This window comes from Procambarus clarkii, chromosome 62 (genome assembly GCF_040958095.1).
Source record: "Procambarus clarkii isolate CNS0578487 chromosome 62, FALCON_Pclarkii_2.0, whole genome shotgun sequence".
Taxonomy (NCBI): domain Eukaryota; kingdom Metazoa; phylum Arthropoda; class Malacostraca; order Decapoda; family Cambaridae; genus Procambarus; species Procambarus clarkii.
The window spans coordinates 12632051-12648068 of NC_091211.1; the positions used below are offsets into that span (position 1 = coordinate 12632051).

The 16018-nt window shown below is 42.0% G+C and overlaps 1 protein-coding gene across 1 annotated transcript; it reads right to left on the minus strand.

The window, feature by feature from the left end:
* Window positions 1-9744: 9744 nt before the first annotated feature.
* LOC138354325 (uncharacterized) lies at window positions 9745-14315 on the minus strand. The gene is made up of 5 exons (XM_069308474.1): window positions 13860-14315; window positions 12707-13297; window positions 11634-12478; window positions 10745-11400; window positions 9745-10235 (listed from the first exon to the last, which is right to left on the minus strand). The coding sequence occupies exons 1-5, from the start codon at window positions 14313-14315 to the stop codon at window positions 9745-9747; spliced, it is 3039 nt and encodes a 1012-aa protein (XP_069164575.1).
* Between the last annotated feature and the right edge of the window lie 1703 nt (window positions 14316-16018).

The following is a 16018-nucleotide window of genomic DNA, read 5'->3' on the forward strand; positions in this document are numbered from 1 at the left end:
TACTTCAGTGTTGTTAATAATTTCGAGTGCTACCAGTATCGCTACCAACTCGGCTTGCATTGTGGACGCCCAGTTACTAATTCGGATATTTCTTTGAATTGTGCTGCCATCGGGCTGATGAGCAATAACAGCACTTCCTGCCCTCCCTGTAGCTGTATTGAGTGATCCGTCAGTGTATATGGTCTGTGCAATGTTGTTTTCAGCTTGTATATTGTGAATGTGTTCTATGGTGCTTAATTTAGCAGCAAGCTGAGCATGAGGGTTGCTTGTGATTAGTCTCTTGGTGGGGTATGCAGGGGTCAGGATGTCAAAAGGTACTATCTGCCAGGGTGGAAGGAAGTGCTGTACTCTTTCATCTGTATATACATCGTGCAGTCCCATCATTTTAATATGAGTGGCAGTTCTTTGAATCCATTTAGACTCGCTAGTTCCATTTCGTATGTGTTCTAACAGTGCAACTGACACAATGTTGTTTTTGTTATCACGCAGCAGCTTTAGTCCCATCATAAGATTAATTTCAAATATTCTATCTCTAATGCTAAGTATATTTAATTCTTTCTGCATGTTGAGAACTTTGGTAGTTATAGGACAGCCAAGTATAATTCTGAGTGCTTCATTTTGCATTTTTTCCAGTCTATCAATACTTTTGCCATTCTGCAGGACCAAAGCTGGTGCATGATAGTCTATCAGAGACCTTATATACGCTAAATACATCATTCTTGCTATTCTAATATTAACACCATATTTCGGGCTGTACCCCACTACAGTTCTGAGAGCCTTGAGTCTGTCTCTACATTGTTGATGTGACTTATTGACTGCAGTTGAGGTACAAGGGACAGAGACACCAAGGTATTTAAAAGAAGAGACATAGTCTATTGGTATGTTGTCTATCTTAAGTTTTCGTGGTCCACTTTTGCGGTTGCCAATTTGTCTGTTAAATACCTTAGTTTTAGCAGCGTTGATTACAAGACCAAGGCTCTCACAAGCTGTATGTATACAATTTAAGACTGTTTGCATTTTGCGGTGGGTTTTAGTATGCACAAGGATGTCATCTGCATAGCTGATAGTGATGTTTGCCGGACTAGTTGGGATTGATTTTAGTAAAGCATTTATTAGAACATTAAACAAGGTAGGACTAAGTACTCCTCCTTGTGGGGTGCCTAGTTGCATTACTTTAGTTTCACTCTTGTAGCCTTGGAACAGTGCAGAGGACTTCCAGTTGGTAAGATAGCCTCGTATCCATTGTAATAAATGTCCCCCTATATCCATTCTCGCTAATTCATACATAATCACTTCCCTATCAGCAATATCAAAGACAATTTTTAAATCAAGAAATGTTGTGTACTTGTGCCTTTTATCTCCATGAACAGTAAGAAAGGTTGTGATACAGTTGTGTACACTTTTACCATGTGTGAAACCATTGATATCAGGTGACATGTGCTCTTTAACTCTATACAATAATCTATTAAGCACCATTCTCTCAAAGGTTTTGCACATGCAACTGGTCAGTGAGATGGGACGGAAAGCATCAGGTTGGCCAGGCTTTGGTACAGGTACCGTAAGACTGGTGGTCCATGATACAGGCAACGGTCCAGTGACATAGCTGGCATTAAACAATTCTAATAATGGGTTACCGGGTACACGATGTAGGAGTCTTAGAATATCATAGGTGATACCGTCCTCACCAGGAGCAGTGCTACTGCCCCTGGAGAGGGCTGCATCCAAATTCATAATCTGTATATGGAACATCACATTCATCATGTTGCTTGCTCAACATGAAATTTATGAGAGAATTTCTGCCTGTGGACCTCGCCTGCAATTTCTCCCTAGTGCTAGCTGGTAACATTCCAAGGCTGAAAACCTGAGCCCATTTTGCAATTAACTGATTGGCTTTCTGTAGCGGGTTTGGGTGTGAAACTTGTCTACTATTTTTACCAATAATTTTGTTTATGCCTTTCCAGGCTTTGCCCAGGGGAGTATGCAGGTTAAGTCCACTAACAAAACCCTCCCATTCATTTTGTCTCAGTTCAGTCATTCTCTCCCTTGCCGCTGCAAGCGCGGCCTGAAACAGTTTTAACATTTGAGGAGTTCTAAGGCTCTTATATGCTTTACCTGTCTGTCTAGCAATTGATTTAAGCTCTTTCAGTTTAGCATCATCATAGTACTGGTTGTGTCTGACCTGTTTACCAGTACTTCTTTTTGTTTTGCGTGACTCACTACTTTTGATGGCCTCATAGGTATTATTTATGAGGTCATCATAAAACTGTTGTACATTCTCAGGCTCATAATTGTTATACCAATGTTCTATGCTGTCTATAAAGAATTTTTCTTGCTCTTTCCTTACTGTTAGCCTGCGTCTACTCAGCTTAGTGCCAGGTAGGTCAACATTAGCCACGTGTATGTTAGCTGTTATGGCTAAATGGTCAGACATTAAGTCATCCATAATATCAGTCTCATGAGTTGTGTATGACAGGTGTGACGGTGTTCCCCCCCCCCCTTATATTTCTCCCACACCTGCAGTAAGAGTCATGTCCACTTTACCCAAGCGTTCTCTACGTCGCAGGCATCAATTTGGTATATGTGGGAGAGTGGAGTGTTCTCGGAGTGCCGAGAAATTTATAAAACAATGATATTTTGGCCTGTGGTTTAGGCCCTTTAGGAAGCCAAGATGGCGCTGGCTCTCCTGTTTCCCCGCCAAAACTGTGTGACGTCAGTAACACGGGATTGGTCACCGACAGCAGTGTGGCACAGGGAGCCAATGAAAACCTCCCGTGGCGAATGTGACGTCACGAAGGAAGGGGGGTCCGGTCAGCGCGCCGCGTTGGCGCCATCAGTCAGACACGACACGTCAAGGAGGTTGGACGTGCGAAGATTGGTCCTGTCAGTTTGAGAGTTGTTTCCCGCTCCCGTGGATTTTACGCGTCACCTGAAGTCTGCCAGTACTCTGTGATGTCTTCCTTCGTTCATGTGTGGAACCAGAGAGGGAATCGACGGATATTGAGCAACAAGTGCTCCAGGACAGGTACTGTGCGAGAAGAAGTGAAGTCTGTGCAGTGACCTATGCGACGTCTGAGGCAGTTCACCCATTCGTGACGGCGTAGTGGCTGAACAGAGCCACTGGGTAGCAGAGGAAGAAGAGAACTATTTGGGAACCTGAACGACTGCAGCCGAGAAGTAGGCGGGCAGCCATAGCTGGGAGAAGTCGACGGCCGGGAGACCGACTCCAACCCTACAAGAAGTCGAGGAGGAGCACGGACCTGCAGGGATAAGGCACGGAGACGACGCGCTTATGGTAGGGACATTGGTTGAGTTCCTGGAGGACACGACAGCGTGTGTGTGGGGGCGTTCCTGACACGAGGCAGGAGCCAGGACCAGGAGCTACAACTCAACTCTCATCGGAGGATAGGTGGAAGTAGGTGTTTCTAGTTTCCTTCCCAAATTCCCCTTTAGTCAGCTATATTATTCGGCTATATATTTAGCCTGAGGATTTTGTATGTCGTGAGCAAGGCTCACCTATGTCACAGTAAGGCACCAGTGTGCAGAGTAGTACTATCAAGAGTACTCACGATACATATATATTGGTATACATATATTATTGGTGTGTACAGGCACCCGGATTAATTGATGAATTTACAGTGTTGAGAATGTCTTTCATGAGACTTTAATTGAAACATATAGTGAGAGAATATATATAATATTATGCCAGTATTTGGAAGTCAGGCTATGTGCCCAGTAACTATGTTATTACCATTTATTGATGTCTGATTTATCTATACTATATGTGTCTATGTTCGTGCATTGAATAATCATTCCTGTGTGCAGTGATTAATTGTTTTATCACCCACGAAAGGAAATACTGAGAACTCCAGTGTTAAATACTTCATAAGTTATCACTAAACGAAGGGCAGTGTGTAATACCATTACAGTGAATTATTGTCGCATTTATTATAGAAACGATTGTTTGAGCCCGAGAACAGTGTAGCGAAGTAATACGTGCTATTGTCGCAAATAGTGTTAGAACTTCTAGTGATCTTTGAGAACTTAAAGAAACAGCGCACGTGACGCCAGAGAAACAAGCAATAAACATTCGCGCGGGGGAAGGCGCCCAGCTGATTTTGACAGTGACGAGAGGGGGAGTGTTGGCGACTTAGTGAGTGTATATTATACGTGGGAATGAACGACTCCCGCCTGGATCAGCTGATTGTTTATTGATATGACCTTGTGATGTTTTGAATGAGTTTTAAGTAAAATACAAAATACATTTCTGTTTATATCATCCCCTCCATTTATCTTGTGGCTATATAATACCTGAAAGCAGAGAGTGATAGAAGTAAATACCTGCCTGTTATCCTGATCTATTTTGTGTGTCCTTGCCACGGTTACCACAACTCAGCAAATCCACTGACGTGTTACTGGACACCGAAAACACCAGTTGGCGACCTTGTGGTTAATAGTAGAGCCCTATTGTTGGGGCGGGCACATAACAGTTAAGTGAACGAGTTGTGTTCCCACTCCTTCTCAATCAGAGGCCGCTTGGGATTGACTGGGATACTCTCCTGGCGTACAGTGGCGCCGCGAGGATAGAGTGAAGACCCGCAGGGCTACGGTGAGTGACCTTGAATATACGGTTGCTCACCGAGAGAGGTAAACCCCAACACAGGTTAAAGCCAATGCACCTATCTAGGACTCCTCCATATATTTGCGTTGGTTGATTCTTACTGATAATTTGAACATCATCATATGCATCGAGAAGTGCCAACAATCTTCTCCCGTTGGTGTTTGTGAGTTGATCCCCTAATTGTTTGTGTTTAGCATTTAAATCCCCAATTAATATTGTAGAATCAGTATGTGCAAAACTAGGTAGATCAGTATACTGGAGGAGGCCAGTAGGTGCATAGGCATTCAAAACATTAAGTGTAGAGTTACCAACGTGTACCCGGATACCATGATATTGAAACCCCTCTCGTTGTTGGGCGGGAAGTGGCTCATGTGGCAGGGATTTTTTAACATACATAAGACACGTATTTTTTGATCTGGGATTATAACACTGACAACTAGGCAAATTCTGCAGGGTTTTACCTGCGGGAGTTAGGGTTTCCTGGAGGCAGACAATATCTATGTCTTCAGTCATAACCTTATGATGGAGGTCTGAATACCGTTTTCTAAGAGAAGCAATATTCCAACTGAGTATCTTGATGACACTGTACTTGTTTTTATGAGATTCAGAGGCCACCATTGTTCTTTTGTACTTTATCAGTCTGCAATTTCAAGAAAGCAAGTATGTCTACATACCGGTTGTAGTGCTTTATTACAGCTTCTTTTTCCTCTTCAGTCAGCACATCACCTGTCACCATTTCTTTAAATGTGTCACGGCGGAACCATCTGGGATGTGGCGTGCGCGGCCCGAGGCGGGCATCCACGTCCAGTTGAACTTCGTCACTATCACTACAAGCGTCACTGGTTTCACTTTGTTCTTTACCACAATCACTTTCATCATTTCCACTACTATTTTCCTTCAAACAGAGTTTATTAGACTCGGTATCAACATCTTGATCGTCATCACCATTAAAGTTCTCACCCTCAGTGTCACTACGTTCATTATCAAGATCAGTTGTTGTGTTGGGAGCTGTGATTTCCTGGTTTTTCCCTCTCGCCCTGCGCCTCTTCCTTGCTTCTGCAGCCATTACTCTCTCCTCCCTCATCATGTCTCTCTGGAGGAATACATTTTTGAATTCTCAAGCATTTTGCAGGTAGCTCTTCCTTGTTAGAATCTTCTACTTTGTGTTCTCATTTGCAAACACTATCTTTAACACACGGTCTCGGTCTTTATTGTACCAGCCTAACCTGAAAACCTTCTCAATGCTATGCTCAGGCCCTTCCATGTCTAGTGCCTTCAGTATTTCATTCACTGCCGCTTTGTCCTTATCATTCCACACTGTCCTATTGGATCCTTTCTGCTCTTTAATACCCACAGCAATAACAGATCTTTTCCTTTCCAGCAGCTGGCTAGTGGAGCGTGCCGCTTCTTGTGAGGTGGCTGCTTTCATGGCTACCTCCATCACTGCAGATATTACTTCAGAGTTTTTTTTTTTTAGCATTTCTGCAAATGTTGCTTTTATTGTGGCATTCTCTTCCAAAATACTATTATCACCTTCTCCCTGGATGATATTCTGAGTCTCAGCATCGATACCGTTCTCTTTGAGGGCTCTAATCTCCTCCTTTGTTGCTGTCAGCTCTCTTTTCAGGTTGTTTATTTTGTTCTGCATTTCCTGCACCATTTCTTGCATCTCACTCTTGATGTCCTCCAGAAACTGGGCGAACATTTCCCTCATTTCGTCACCTTGACTTTTCCCTGTTCCCCTGTTACCTCTAGCTGTCGTGCTTGCCCCTGTTCCTAATTGTGCCATGACAGGATTTGTCAGGAGGGCAGAGCGGGGTGGTGGAGGGAGAGAGAGAGAGAGAGAGAGAGAGAGAGAGAGAGAGAGAGAGAGAGAGAGAGAGAGAGAGAGAGAGAGAGAGAGAGAGAGAGAGAGAGAGAGAGAGAGAGAGAGAGAGAGAGAGAGATAGAGTTTGTAGGAGAGAGGGGTAAAAGTGTGTGTGTGTGTGTGTGTGTGTGTGTGTGTGTGTGTGTGTGTGTGTGTGTGTGTGAGTGTGTGTGTGTTTTGTGTGTGTGTGTGTGTGTGTGTGTGTGTGTGTGTGTGTGTGTGTGTGTGTGTGTGTGTGTGTGTGTGTGTGTGTGTGTGTGTGTGTGTGTGTGTGTGTGTGTGTGTGTGTGTACTCACCTAGTTGTACTCACCTAGTTGTGCTTGCGGGGGTTGAGCTCTGGCTCTTTGGTCCCGCCTCTCAACCATCAATCAACAGGTATACAGGTTCCTGAGCCTATTGGGCTCTGTCATATCTGCACTTGAAACTGTGTATGGAGTCAGCCTCCACCACACTACTTCCTAATGCATTCCATTTGTCAACCACTCTGACACTAACAAAGTTCTTTCTAATATCTCTGTTGTTCATTTGGGCACTCATTTTCCACTTGTGTCCCCTAGTGTGTGTGCCCTTTGATTTAAATAGCCTGTCTTTATCAACCCTGTCGATTCCCTTGAGAATCATGAATGTGGTGATCATGTCCCCCCTAACTCTTCTGTCTTCCAACGAAGTGAGGTTTAATTCCCGTAATCTCTCCTCGTAGCTCATATCTCTCAGCTCGAGTACTAGTCTGGTGGCAAACCTTTGAACCTTTTCCAGTTTAGTCTTATTCTTGACTAGATATGGACTCCATGCTGGAGCTGCATACTCCAGGATTGGTCTGACATATGTGGTATATAATGTTCTGAAAGATTCCTTACACAAGTTTCTAAAGGCCGTTGTTATGTTAGCCAACCTGGCATATGCTGCTGATGTTATTCTCTTGATATGAGCTTCATGGGACAGGTCTGGCGTGATATCAACCCCCGGGTCTTTCTCTCTCTCTGACTCTTTAAGTATCTCATCCACCAAATGCGTGTGTGTGTGTGTGTGTGTGTGTGTGTGTGTGTGTGTGTGTGTGTGTGTGTGTGTGTGTGTGTGTGCGTGTGCATGTGCGTGTGTGTTGTGGAGGACCGGTATAGATTTTAATATTAATTGTGACTCATCTGGTTCGAAGGACCAAAATTTTGTGGAGGAAAACCTGACTCCAATAACTAATAATTAAATATATACTTCGATTGCTATGAAGGACCACCACTTTTTGAGAAAAAGTGGAAAACAAAATAAAGCAATGGAAAAACTGATCCCAAGAACTAGTGTCCTATGGATCTTAGTGAAACTGTATTTCTGATATAAATGGAGTCAAATTAACTTACACAAAATTGGGGGGTTACATGCTAAAAGATTAATACATCCCTAGCATTATTCTGGTGCTGGTTCTTCACCAGAGTAAGTAAAATATGAAAGTAAATAAGGTTGAATATATAATATTAATTGGAGGTAAATGCTCCTCAATATACTACTGAAATGTTGAACAGTATCAGTAAAATATGAAAGTAAATAAGGTTGAATATATGATATTAATTGGAGGTAAATGCTCCTCAATATACTACTGAAATGTTGAACAGTATCAGTAAATCAATGGGTTAGTATAATTGATCTCTTTTAGAAATCACTACTGTAATTACAGAGTTATTGCTACAGATAAAAATGGGACAGCTTAGCTGTAAATCTAGTGAGATGTAATCAGTTGCTACGCTCCACCGACGACGTGTTGCATAGGGTAAATTGTTGAACAGAACGGTGGGAAGCCTAGCACCTCGGTTGACGTCGCCTAGGTACTGAAAGGCAATTACATTGTAAAAATCTTCTACATAATAAGTAACTACAAATAAATCCTAAATCCTGATAATAACTGTAGGAAATTTCAGTTAATATCTGTGCAATATATATTCAAGCACTATAAATTTTTTGTAGAGAGAAATAAGGCAAATAATCATCTATTTAGATTGTAAAATTACTCAAGACACGTACGGGATTTGTTTGTTTGTTCTACGGCCTAACGACAACTAGCCTAAATGTTAATTGTGGCCACATAATAATAAAAAGGTAAACCTAGCTGACGAGCCGCGTGTCCGTTGATGTGGAGACTGGAGCAATTCTTCGTCCTCCAGCTGCTGCTTGAAAGGCGTTGACTTTGGAATTGCTCATATGCTAGTCTGGGACACGGCTATTGTGCCAGATAACGTGGCACCGCTCTTCTGGTCGTTGGAGCGAAATAAATGGGATCAAAATGTAGCTCTGCTACACGCTGACAATGGCATCCGCGTCGTGCTCTCTCATTCTCTCGTTTTCCTATACTTCCTTATTGCACATGCGCGACACTCAATAGACATCTCGAGCGTAAATGTATATGTATGTATCGCAATTGACAAAGAAAGGAAGAGGTAGTGATGATAATTAATATCACATTAAGTTCTTCTGTGATAAAATAGAATTTCTCGTAACATAAATTGACTTATTAAAGTTGTGCAGCCAATCAAGAAAATTAAAGTAAAATCATTTACATTAAAGTAATTTCCTCTAGAATGTTTGATATCAAATAAATAAGGGAGTTCCAGTAAGTAGTAGTATACTATGAAATTAAACTTATTAGTAAGTAACTATTTTTAGTAAAGGAATTGATAAACTGGACTCTTGTTATAAATCCAACTAAATGTGGAGAGAATTCATGTTACTGCCTGTCGTTCCTCACGTCGTCACTCTGACTAGGAAGAATCTGGCAATATGTCTAAATAAATCATGATAATGATCAAATCTACAAGTTAGTGATTTTAGTAACTACTTGTGGTTAATACAAAGGTTGCATAAAATACAAAGATATATAAAACTGTTGGTTATTTCCAACATAACTCCGGGGAGAGAAAACTCGGGTCGTAGTTCAGGTATTAGTACTAACGTACACCTGTTTCTGTATCCTGAAGTTATATTCATGGGTTAGTAGGTTAGTACGCCCCTAACGAATGTCCCGAATCTGTGGTAGATGACTAAGTCAACATGGGGACGTAAATAAACATTGAAAATTATTGATTAATTCCTTCGTAAGAGACAGAAGGATATTAACAAAAAATAAATTATGAATAATTGATTCATTTAAGATCAAGGAGACCTCATCAATAGAGTGAGGCTACTGTCCAGGGTCACTATGACTCATAACTAATTACTGGACATCAACTCATTACTGCATCAGCGTGGTCACCTCAAGTTTAAATGATAAGTTATCTACTCTTGAATAGAATCAAAATATTGTTTAAGTTTCTGCTTGCAGTTCTGAGCAGCGACTCTTGATGGTCTTGTGCTCGGTTGAGTAGAATCATTGTTCTCTGAAACTTGGGTTACAGGTATATCTGTAGAACTCTCGTGTTCTGCTAACTCTAAAGGTACTAATTTTTCTAGTGTTTTCAAGGTAGTAGTGCCTCGACAATGAACTTTAACAATTCGTAATACACCATGGCGGTTAGGATGGATGTCAACAATTTTACCTATAGGCCAATCTGACTTGGGTCCATCACTGTCTACTAGGACAAGATCACCTGGTTTAAGTTGAACTTTATTGTATGGGCTTGCAGCTCCATAATGATATTCTCTTAAAGCAGTTAAATATTCACTTATCCAGACCTCATTCCATTTCTCTATTACTCTTGAAAGGTGCCTATAACTCTCCACCAAGTCACTTGCTTTGACACACGAAGGGTCAGCTGGATCCTCGTCTCCTAGAGATATTAGAGGGCTCCTACCTTGAGGTTACCTTGAGGTGCTTCCGGGGCTTAGTGTCCCCGCGGCACGGTCGTCGACCAGGCCTCCTGGTTGCTGGACTGATCAACCAGGCTGTTAGACATGGCTGCTCGCAGCCTGACGTATGAGTCACAGCCTGGTTGATCAGGTATCCTTGTGAGGTGCTTATCCAGTTCTCACTTGAACACTGTGAGGGGTCGGCCAGTTATGCCCCTTATGTGTAGTGGAAGCGTGTTGAACAGTCTCGGGCCTCTGATGTTGGTAGAGTTCTCTCTCAGAGTACCTGTTGTGCCTCTGCTTTTCAACGGGGGTATTCTGCACATCCTGCCATGTCTTCTGGTCTCATGTGATGTTATTTCTGTGTGCAGGTTTGGGACCAGCCCCTCAATTATTTTGAGGGGCTCAGAAGACCACCAGGTCGAGCCTGGCCTCGGGCCGGGCTTGGGGAGTAGAAGAACTCCCAGAACCCCATCAACCAGGTATCAACCAGGAATCAAATGATAGGGGCTTAGGGGTTCTCTTTGGGAGAAATCTTCTGTTAAGTAGGTTAGAGGTCTGTTGTTGACCTGTGCTTCAATTTCCACGACAAGGGTCTGTAACTCGGTGAGATTAATTTTCTGCTGGTGTAAGGTTTTTCTTAGGCATTTCTTAACAGTTTCCACCATTCTTTCGTAAAAACCGCCGTTCCATGGTGCTCTTGGAGGAATAAATTTCCAATAGCATTGTCTCTGTTTGAGCACAGAGTGTACTTCTGGATGGTTCCATATTTCTTGTAAGCATGCTTCTCCTGCCACGAAGTTAGATCCATTATCTGAGATCATTAATTTTGGGCAAGATCTTCGTGCAGCAAATCTACGAAAGGCTTGCAGAAAGGTTTCTGCACTCATGTCAGAAGTGACTTCTAAATGTACTCCACGTGTGGTAGCACACGTGAAAAGGTAAATGTAGGCTTTCACTGGAATCTTGTCCGGTGTGCCTGTTAAAATTAGTGCTCCTGTATAGTCGACACCTGTGGTTTCAAAGGGACGAAGGTGGACGACTCGCTCCTTAGGCAGGGGCGGTGGACTTGGATAAGGACACACTCGAGCATCATATCTCTTGCAGATTACACAAGACGTGATTAAAGATTGACAGTTTGGCGACCTTGGGGAAGCCAAAAACGTTGTCTGATTTCAGTAAGAGTATCTAATAATCCACCATGCAATGTATTATGCTCATGGTAATGTAAAACGATGAGTTTAGTAATGATGTGATGACGTGGAAGAAGTATAGGATTCTTCGTAACTAAATTTATTTATGCGTGAAGCAGACGTCCGCCGCATCTCAAAATGTTATAGTTGTCTGAGTCAAGCCAGATACCCAGAGACTTACTCAACCTTTCTGGGAGATGTTCATATTCCTTCCCATAAGTCTCTTGTTGAGCTTGTTTGACCCAATATTTGATGGAACTAGGAAATAGATACTTGATCTCCATCTTGTTGATGAAATCAAATACCATTTCTGTAACTCTTAGTAATTTGCTTAAATTGGAATAACGATGCGGATTGATAGCTAAAATTCGAGGGGGTTCTGGATCCACAACAGGGGTAGTGACATTGATCACAATGACATGCGGCTTCTGTTGGGGCCACTGACCACTAACTAGCCATTGGGGTCCATTAAACCACATCTCAGTTTTAACTAATTGCTTTAAAGTCAAACCTCTGGATAAGTAGTCAGCTGCATTGTCCTTGGTTGGGACATGTCTTAATTTATACCCAGCAGACAAATCTCGAATTTCCCTTACTCGATTGCTGACATAGGGAGTTTTGTTGTTGTCGTTTTTTACCCACTGCAATACTGCCTCATTGTCTGACCACACTACTATTTCACTAAGGTGAACATTACTGAGGGTTTTGATCAGGCAATGAGCCAGTCTTACACCTACTAATAAGGCAGTTAATTCCATTTGGGATAGAGACCTCCTTTTAATCGGGGCTACCCTTGCCTTAGATGTAAGCAAAAATGATTGTTGTGTATTAACTAGATAGGCTACTGAGCCATACGCTTTGCCTGAAGCATCGCAGAATACATGCAAATTTGTGGGTAAATTTAGTCCTAAGGTATTTTGGGGAAACTGTAGAATACTAAGTTTGTTGTAATCAGGAATCAACTGCTGCCATTTTTCTTGGAGATCCTCCGGCAACGTTTCATCCCACCTCAAATTCCTTTGCCAGCACTCCTGCATAAGGAGTAATTAGAATAGGACTGAGTAGGCCTAAAGGGTCAAATGACTTGCTGACATGGGAGAGTAGTTTTCTCATGGTTAGAGGTGAATGATTGAAATCCACCGACTTGATATTCAATTTGTCTGTGGAAGTATTCCACTCCATACCTAAGACTCTCAATTTGTGAGGTACCTTATAATTAGGGAATTCTTCCTCGATTATTTGGCTGAGTTGTTTATTACTGGAGGCCCACGACTGTAGGGCATGTTAGCTCCCAACAGTTCACGATTAGCCTCATGGTAGATTTCCACTAGTTTATTCTCATCATTAGTGGTTCCTTGAAAATTGTCAACGTATAAATTGTTGCTAATCTCAGTCTTGTAGGGGCTATTAGAATTCTTAAGATGTGTATCCAGAGTAGCCTGGAGTAAGAATGGTGAAGATGTCGCTCCAAACAGTACTGAGGCAAATCTATAAGGAATGATTTCGCTGTTAGGATCCTGTGGATCTTTCACCCAGAGAAATTTAGTAAAATCACGATCCGTCTTTTGTAAGCCTACTCTTAAAAAGGCCTTACTAATGTCGGCCGTATAGGCGAAAACACCAGACCGAAATCGTAATAAGACATCTTGTAGTCTTTGGGTTAGGCTAGGCCCAGTTTGAAGACAATCATTTAGTGACACGCTGTCTGCCTTTAATTTGGCACTACAATTAAATACAATCCTGATTGGTGTTGTAACTGAATCTTTCAGGACAGCATAATGTCGCAAATAATGGCCTGTCTTATGGTTGTCTTCTTCAACAACTTCTATAAATTTGTTAGCAAGTTGTTGCTGAATTAAAGCATGATACAGTTGCAATTTATCTGGTTGCTTTCGTAGCCTAGCTAATTGAGAAATTAATTGGGTTGAGGCCATGAAATAATTTACTGGAAGCTGTGGGTGGTTCAGCTTCCATGGGAGTCTCACCCAATATTGATTATCTTGGAAAATCACACTATCAAGATATTGTTGATACGTCCATGTGTCATCTGGACTGGGTTGATCAGGGACTATGCCTAAGGTGTCCAAATCTCATAATTTGTGAACAGGTGGATTGGACTCATCATCCTCAGTTTCGTCTCTGTCATGTAGTGGTGACTGCTCTAGGCCTAGTCACGCCACTATTAAATTAGTTGGTTGATTACTAGTAGATTTAGAATGTTGTTGGATCAACACCGGTCCTGTGAGTAGTTTACCCCCAGCTGACAGTAATAAGTTTACACCTCGTTGCCTGGTGCATCCAGTAATAAATCTATAATAAAAGTCAGCTCCAATAAGGATACCTACATCGTTGAGACAGTCTATTTATTTTATGATCCGCTAGCCTAATACCGCTGCGTTTAAGAAATTTTACTGTTTGAGCAAGACCTGTAACATCTGAGGGTATCTTGTCAACGACTATGGCTTGAATTGGGCTGGTGCAGCCTCCTAAATGTACCAAGACTTTAACAACCTGGTAGTCACGAGGTCCACTATTGGTTAGGAATCCAGAGATATTCAAATTCACTCGAGCAATAGGCTTCAGTTTCAACTGATCAACTAGTTGTTGAGAAATAAAAGTTTTCTGTGAACCTTGGTCAAAGAGACCACGAGTGAAAATTTTAGATCCCTTATTAATCAATTTTAATTGAGCTGTTGGTAACGTAGTGGTGTTATTCGACTCTGTTGCAAGTACACTTATGTCTTGATGCACCTTGCAATACTGTACAGAAGTAAATTTTACAATTTTCTTATGAGGATTGGTTGATCTTGATTGATCACTACCACACAAGGAATAATGGTGTCTACCCTTGTGGCACTTGTTGAACATACATAAGGAGACACTACAGCTATTGGGGTCATGAGGACCCGTGCACCTTGTGCATTTGTGTAATTCTTGCAAACGATGAATTCGGGTGTTATGGTCTGGATAAGTACTACACATATAAGTAAGATGTTCATTATTGCAGAACAAACACTTCTTCACTGTAGGAGAAGTCGTAGGAGTGGTGCTCACTACGGGGTTTATAGGGTTCACTGTGTATGTACCTACATTTCCAGATTTCTATTTCGGAGATGATTTATTGAAATCTGGTTTTACTACAGTAGTTGCATGTTACGGCCCTACTGGGATGCAACCGGGTTCTTCTCTGATGGTAGTAGAGTTTGGGAATCCGGCCCCAAGTTAGTAGAGGCTTTCAAGGGGTGTGTTCCGTAATGCAAGTAAAATTAAAGGGGGAGGGATACAAATATTCCAATTATCTGATATATATTTCCACCACCATATATAAATAAATAACAGTCGCACGCGGGGATTATTACTACACAAAAATATATACAGTTGCGTCTTCCTCTGAAGACACTGGATGCTCAACGATGCTCACTCTGGGTAGCCCTGGTTCCTTCTTCCGTGGCCCACGAGGAATCCACGCTGACTACCCCGAATCTACCCTGGCCACAGGCCAGCCAAATCACAGTCCCACTGGGTGCTTCGTCGTGGAGGCCTTCAACCACAATCCAGCCTGTAGCTGGCAGGTATCGATCAGCTCCGCTGTATAGGCCACTCCACGACCGATACTTAGGGTTGCGAGCCCTAGCCAGGAACCTCGTGTGACTCACTGGTCACTCTCCTCATACAGCACCCCAGTGGATGGTCTCTTCCACCAGCCAACCCCGGATAAGGCGATTCCCAACACTGCCAAGCCACAGGCAGGCTATTACTCTCAACAGAGTTCGTCCTGGGGTGACTCACAGCTTCTTCAAAGCAGACGGGTGAGGAGACCTTCCCAGCAAACAATTTAAGGTTGCCACAACATATCTGGAAAGTATTTGAAAGGATTGGAAACGTTTGTTTTATCGTATCAGATACGAATTTATGTGTGGACTTAAATAGGTTTCTAAAACTTATAACCAAAACCTACGTATCTAACACTAATTTGAGATGTTGTGGCAACTTTACAATCCTAACATGAATCATTCATAATCCATTCATATACCAATATGAATCTCTTATGAAAGGTTTGAGCCTATAATCTGAACCCTTTTCACATCTTTGTGTTTAAAGTTAAATTTCTTGAAATTAAATTATATTATTTTATATTATATTATTATTTTTATTATATTTTATTTTATATTATATTATTATTTTCAATTTAAATATTAAAACCAATTTAAGGGTAAAAATATCTAATAATTTATATTTCTTTTATTATTTACTAACAATTATAATTATTTACTAACGGAGAGAGGGGAGGCTGTACGGCGGAGAGTGGCGGCTGTGGCGGACAGTGGCAGCGGTGGCGGATAGTGGCGGCGGGCGGCTGTGGCAGACAGTGGCGGCGGTGGTGGACAGTGGCAGTGGCGGCTGTGGGGGACAGCCTTAAATACTTCATTTTCAATCATCTATTCTATTTGTTTCTCGTTAAAATACTGAGTAAGATATTGAAAAGGGGAGAAGTTCGGTTTTTATTGCATATATCGACGTTTCAGCCGGATTAGAGCGGTTTTACGTGTACATCTTCCATCGGTAATATA

Bases quoted from the DNA above. Each gene is read 5' to 3' on its own strand.
- LOC138354325 (XM_069308474.1), bottom strand. From the start codon at position 14,315: ATGTTCAACAAGTGCCACAAGGGTAGACACCATTATTCCTTGTGTGGT. The intron at 13,298-13,859 runs GTAAAATTTCTT...GCTTTAATTCAG, and splicing joins TTACAGGTCTTGCTCAAACA to CAACAACTTGCTAACAAATT. The intron at 12,479-12,706 runs GTAATAAACAAC...CTCCTTATGCAG, and splicing joins CCTACAGTCGTGGGCCTCCA to GAGTGCTGGCAAAGGAATTT.